We start from the raw sequence: 5,761 nt of genomic DNA on the forward strand, positions 1-5,761 counted from the left end.
CTGTTAAGATGCCACTTAAACCCATTCAGACTATTAAAAAATGGTGTGTAAATTTTGCAAACCTGATTAAATCCTTAGCATCCTGTGTATTAACACGCATGAAGTACCTGCGGTGTGAACAGCGAGCGGCGCCCCGCACTGTTATGCAACACATTAGGCGTGAACAGCGCTTTTCCATATTGTTCTGCCTCCATTGTCCGCAGGATGTGTGGATACCATACTAGTCCTTTCCCTTGTCCATCAACGTCAAACCCTGTTAATTATTTATTCTCTTTTTGTGTCAAATACAAATCTATATTTCTCACCCCATGTCACGGTCCAACAAAAAGGTGCACATGTGCCAGTAGCGTTCATTTATAACTAGCAGAGCATTTGAATAACAATGCTTTGTTTGTGTGGAGCTGCTATAAAAAGCCCTGGAAACATGAGAAATCTCTCCAATAGACACCATGGGCAAGGTAGGCTCTGCTCCGCTGACATCAAATCACATTTTAGATCTTCGTCTGTCGTCACGCAACCTCCCGTCTCCCAACAGATCATCTTCTTCGAAGACAAGAACTTCCAGGGTCGCAGCTATGAGTGCAGCAATGACTGCACGGACCTCCACTCCTTCTTTAACCGCTGCAACTCCATCCGGGTGGAGAGCGGCTGTTTCATGATCTACGAGCGAGCCAACTTCATGGGCCACCAGTACTTCATGAGGAGGGGAGACTATCCCGACTACCAGAGATGGATGGGTTTTAGCAGCTGCATCCGCTCGTGCAGGATGATTCCCGCAGTAAGGGCTGGAATGCTTGTGGTTCTGCCTTGTTCTTCAAGCTTGAGCAGACATTCCGATGTTCTTCATTCGGCTTGACAACTAGACAAGTCATTGTGATTGTCCATTGTTTTGCTTCCAGAATCCTAGCTTAAGCGTGATAACAATTATTCCAATGTCCATGATGTCCCGAGATGGGTCGTTCCGACCGGCACAATTCTGCTTGTTTTCCATTCTTAAAAGTTGCACTACTCTTTCTAGTGTTTGATATCAGACTCTGGTTTCTGTTTTGAAAAGCTGGGCCTGTCATTCCGATGTCTACAAATATCCACTTTTTTTCTATACAAAAATGCTAGACTAATAATTTCGATGGTTGTGATGCTGCCTGGTTTCTATTCCTTAAAGCTGGACGGGTCTTTTCAAGGTTTGCGATTCTGCCTTCTTTTTCCACACTGAAATGCTAGACAAAGCTTTCATATTGCTGCCTGTGATTCTCCCATGGGTTTCTGTACGTAAAGCCAGACCGGTCATTTAAAGATCTGCGTTTCTCGATTGGGTTCCCATACTTGAAGATAGGCTATTATTTGTTTTGATGTCTGCGACTCTGCTTCTGGTTTATGATGATAATATCTGTGATTCCATTTCTGGTGTTGGGTACGTCATATAATTTCCGTTTTTTCCATGTCCACGATCCTGCCCTTCATTAAGATGAACTTAAAATGAGATGAGTCATTTTGATGCTCATGCAAACCCAACTGTCCCTTCTGATGTGATCCCACAGTACCGAGGCTCGTACAGATTGCGCATCTATGAGAAGCCTGACTTCAGCGGTCACATGATGGAGTTCATGGACGACTGTACCTGTGTATCCGACCGTTTCCACCACCGCCATATCTACTCCTGTAACGTCATGAATGGCTACTGGATCTTCTACGAGTACCCCAACTTTCGAGGGCGCCAGTACTTCCTCAGGCCTGGCGAATACCGGCGGTACCGCGATTGGTGCGCCACCTGCGCCATCGTCGGTTCCTTCAGGAGGGTCACAGAATTTTAGCCATCAAATGAAAGCCTTGCTGTAAATATCAAACGCTTTGTTTATTAAAGATGTCGGATTTTTAACCTGGCTTTGTCATTGCTTTCTCCTTGACAGACATATTGTGTATGTGTGTGTGTGGGGGGGGGGGGTTGTTTACAGTCAATGGGCATACAGCCTCACAATAGATGACTTGATGATTATTTATTTAGCTACACATCCTGACTTATAATATTGGAAGACCTTTCAGACATTTTGAAACCTGTATAATTACAGACCATATTAGCAATACAAAAATTTCTTCGCTCATAATATTAATTAGGATTTTATTGTGGTTAGTGTCTTTTTTTCACATCAATGAACCTGAACCATAAAAAAAAAATTCAGATTAATTAAAAAAAAAAAAAAGATTCAGGGCTAGGGGTTGATTTAACAATATCTATTAATAAAGCAAGCTGTCTGTATTTGTGCATATTTTTATCTATCTATCTATCATTCTCTCTCTCTCAATCTCTCTCTCTATATATCTACATATATATCTAGATATATATGTAGATATATAGAGAGAGAGCACACACACACACACACACACACATAATTCGTTGTGAATGCTATGTGTTGTGGCACGGTGATCGACTAGTTGGCATGTCCACTTCACAGTGTAGAGGTGCAGGTTTCGAGTCCGGCTCCGGCCTTCCTGGTTGGAGTTTGCATGTTCTCCCCGTGCCTGAGTGGGGTTTCTTCGGGGAATCTAGTTTCCTCCCACATTCACAAAAATATGCACGATAGGTTAATTAATCACTCTAAATTGTCCGCAGGTCTGACTATGAGTGTGAATGGTTGTTCGTCTATGTGTGCCCTGTGACTGGCTGGCAACCAGTTCAAGGTGTACCCTGTCGACTGCCCGAAGACGGCTGGGATAGGCTCCGGCATGACCGTGCCCCTCGTGAAGAGAAGCGGATTAGTGTTTTGTAGTTTTCCTGCCTGAGGTGTGTGCTAAATATATTATATTTCCATCTGTATTGTGTATTGACCACTACTACTAAGAGATATGCCCTGTTCCTTTTATGTAGATATGGGAAACAAATCGTTCTTAATTTTGCTATTGGTATAATTGGAAAAAAAAGTAACACAAAAAATATACATTTGTTTTTATTTGACACAATAGTATCATAATAAAATAAATTGTGAAAACAAATCTATTTCCGGTAACATTACCACCTTATGAATAGAGACACGGATTATAGTCTGTATAACTGTTTTTCCATGTAATGTTGCAGTTGGACAATGAGGGTCATTCCTTGGATAAATAATGACTCATTCATTTAATACTTTTTGGCCCAGTATCTTTTTACATAAATAGCAAGTTATTCTTACTTTTTGCTCTGCTGCTATCTTGATTCCCAAGCTTTTTCCTCGCCCGGCCGCTGGGGTCTGTTACATTAACCCTTCTTCCCACTGTGTGATTTGTTTTTGTTCACAAAATAAAAAGACAATATGAACAATTTGAAAAAATTAACCATCAAGGAAAATGTACCCGCAGGATTTGAATGGACCTTTATTTTCTTGTGTCTGGAAATTCTGTTGGCATGATGAAAGGCTCGTGTGAGGGAAATAAAGTTTTCATAACCGTTTGAGGATAAAGCATATTTACGTTGATATGATGAAACATTAAAGATGTCCAGTAACTAGTGAATTTTCTATTCTGGTTCTGTGAGTTCACCCTTGAGGCACTGGATGCTGCGCTCTCCCCAATGGCCGTGATCACACCATATGTGCAGAAGCTTCTGACTGAGCGAACACGCACAAAGCCTTTGTGGACACATAATGCAGGTGATTCGCAGCCAGAAATGTATGGACGGAGAAGCATTGTTACGCATTTATAGGCCCTGTTCAGCAAAAAGTCAGTCTGCCGATTCATCAGCTTTGCGCATTTGAATAACAACGCATCATGGCCCCCGGGATTTTGTATAAAAAGGTCTTGCAATCATGGGGTTAGCAGAGCAAGTTGAATCCTCCACTGGGAACAACCTAAACCATCACCATGGGCAAGGTAAAAACACGGTGTTGCATTTCTTTCATGGGCAATGCAAAAACGTCTCTGTTTTCACTTTTCAGATCATCCTTTTCGAGGAGAAGAACCTCCAGGGCCGCTCCTACGAGTGCCTGAATGACTGCCCCGAGCTGACCACTGTTCTGGGTCGCTGCCAGTCCTGCCGGGTGGAGAGTGGCTGCTTCATGGTCTATGAGCGCTCCAACTTCCTGGGCAACCAGTTGTTCCTCAAGAGAGGAGAGTACCAAGACCTGCAGCGCATGACGACTCTGGGAGTGACCCTGGACTCCATCAGATCCTGCAGAATGATCCCCTTGGTGAGCAACCAACCAAAACCTGAATGTTACGAGTGTGAACGCGGCAGACATTGACATCATTGACATTTGGAATTTGAAATACAGCACAGAGGCCAATTCAAGATTAAGATCTTTGAGCGAGAGAACCTGACTGGCCAGTCCAACGAACTGCAGGAGGACTGCGAGAACATCATGGAGCGCCTCCGCATGAACGACATCCTGTCCTGCCAGGTGCTGGAGGGTCACTGGCTGCTGTTTGAGCAGCCCCATTTCCGCGGCAGGATGATCTATGTGAAGCCCGGTGAGCACCGCAGCCTCAAGGAGATGGGCCTGAGCGGCATCAGGATCATCAGCTTGAGACGTATCACTGACATGTGCTAGAACTATGTACTCAGCTTGAATAAATAAAAACAATGTCTTCTTCATAAGCATCTTTGCTTATTTGGTGTTGATTCAGGAGTTACGATCTCACTGCAGACGGACAAACACACATGATTCAGCCTGTATACATCCATTTGTTCTTGAGGACAATATCAAAATCAATCAATCAATCAATCAATCCAACAAACTTTACTTATATAGGACTTTTCATAGATCAGAAAATGCTGTGCAATTAAAACATCAACATAAAAAGAGGACCCTTCCAATAGCCCCAACATACACAGATACATATCCCCACAAGGATCACACACACACACACACACACCCACACACACACACACACACACACACACACAATTTAAAAAAACGACATGCCAAACTACATGAGGAAAACCCAAGGGGAGCTCATCCACTCTGACAAGAATGACAGCCGCCACACCTCCCAGCTTGGAGGACCCCCATGAGGAAACGCTGGAGCTTATAAAAAAACAACAACAACAACAACAACAAAAAAAAAAGGATTAAATTATAGGCATTTTAATAAATACATAAATAAGTTATTCAAAAACCAAGCTTAACGCTCGTCTTAAAAACATCAGTCTCTGCGGACCTGATGTCCTCTAGCAGGCTTTTCCATAGCTGTGGACCGAAATGGCTAATGCAGCCTCACTTTGTATTCTGGTTCTCACGCTAGGAATAATTAAAAGGCCAGTGCCAGAGAACCTCGGGATCCGTGAGGGCTGATATGATAAAAGCAGCTCAGATGAATAAAATGGCCCAAGACCGTTAAGACATTTAACAAGTAATAAAAGTATTTTAAAATCGATCCTGAAACACATGGGTGTCATGATTATGTTTGTGACCAACAGGTGGCACTCTAGGGTTCCCCCTGCAGCTGCACACCTGTTGGTCGTTATGTGATTAGTACCGGTCGTATAAAAGGACTCCCGGCACGACCACTCAGTGTCAGGTCATTGTTTGCTTCTGTCAGATTTGTTTCAGTCATGTTTCGGTTACTGTTATGTTTTAGCTTCAGTCATGGTTTTTGTTTGATACTTTGGACTTTCTTTGTTTTGGATTTAGTTTTCTCTGTTTTAATACAATTTGTCAAGTACACCCTGCTCCTCCCTCTTGCCTGTTTTTTTGGGGTCCACCACCACCTCGCGAACGTGATAATGGGAAGCCAATGCGACAATTTTAAAACTGGTGCAATATGTTCCCACCCTCTGGTCCTTGTCAGG

The 5,761-nt window shown here is 43.1% G+C and overlaps 2 protein-coding genes across 2 annotated transcripts; both read left to right on the forward strand.

Annotated features, from left to right (window-relative positions):
• Window positions 1-424: 424 nt before the first annotated feature.
• Window positions 425-1,824, forward strand: LOC109519962 (gamma-crystallin M2-like). The gene is made up of 2 exons (XM_019876853.1): window positions 425-778; window positions 1,539-1,824. The coding sequence occupies exons 1-2, from the start codon at window positions 425-427 to the stop codon at window positions 1,809-1,811; spliced, it is 627 nt and encodes a 208-aa protein (XP_019732412.1). The 3' UTR covers window positions 1,812-1,824.
• Window positions 1,825-3,783: 1,959 nt separating this feature from the next.
• On the forward strand, window positions 3,784-4,570 carry LOC109519968 (gamma-crystallin M1-like). Its single transcript, XM_019876858.1, has 3 exons — window positions 3,784-3,843; window positions 3,909-4,160; window positions 4,245-4,570. Exons 1-3 carry the CDS (start codon window positions 3,835-3,837, stop codon window positions 4,518-4,520), a joined length of 537 nt encoding a protein of 178 aa, XP_019732417.1. The 5' UTR covers window positions 3,784-3,834; the 3' UTR covers window positions 4,521-4,570.
• The last annotated feature ends 1,191 nt before the right edge of the window (window positions 4,571-5,761 follow it).

The sequence above is a fragment of the Hippocampus comes genome, unplaced genomic scaffold, assembly GCF_001891065.2.
Source record: "Hippocampus comes isolate QL1 unplaced genomic scaffold, H_comes_QL1_v1.1 scaffold110, whole genome shotgun sequence".
Classification (NCBI taxonomy): Eukaryota; Metazoa; Chordata; class Actinopteri; order Syngnathiformes; family Syngnathidae; genus Hippocampus; species Hippocampus comes.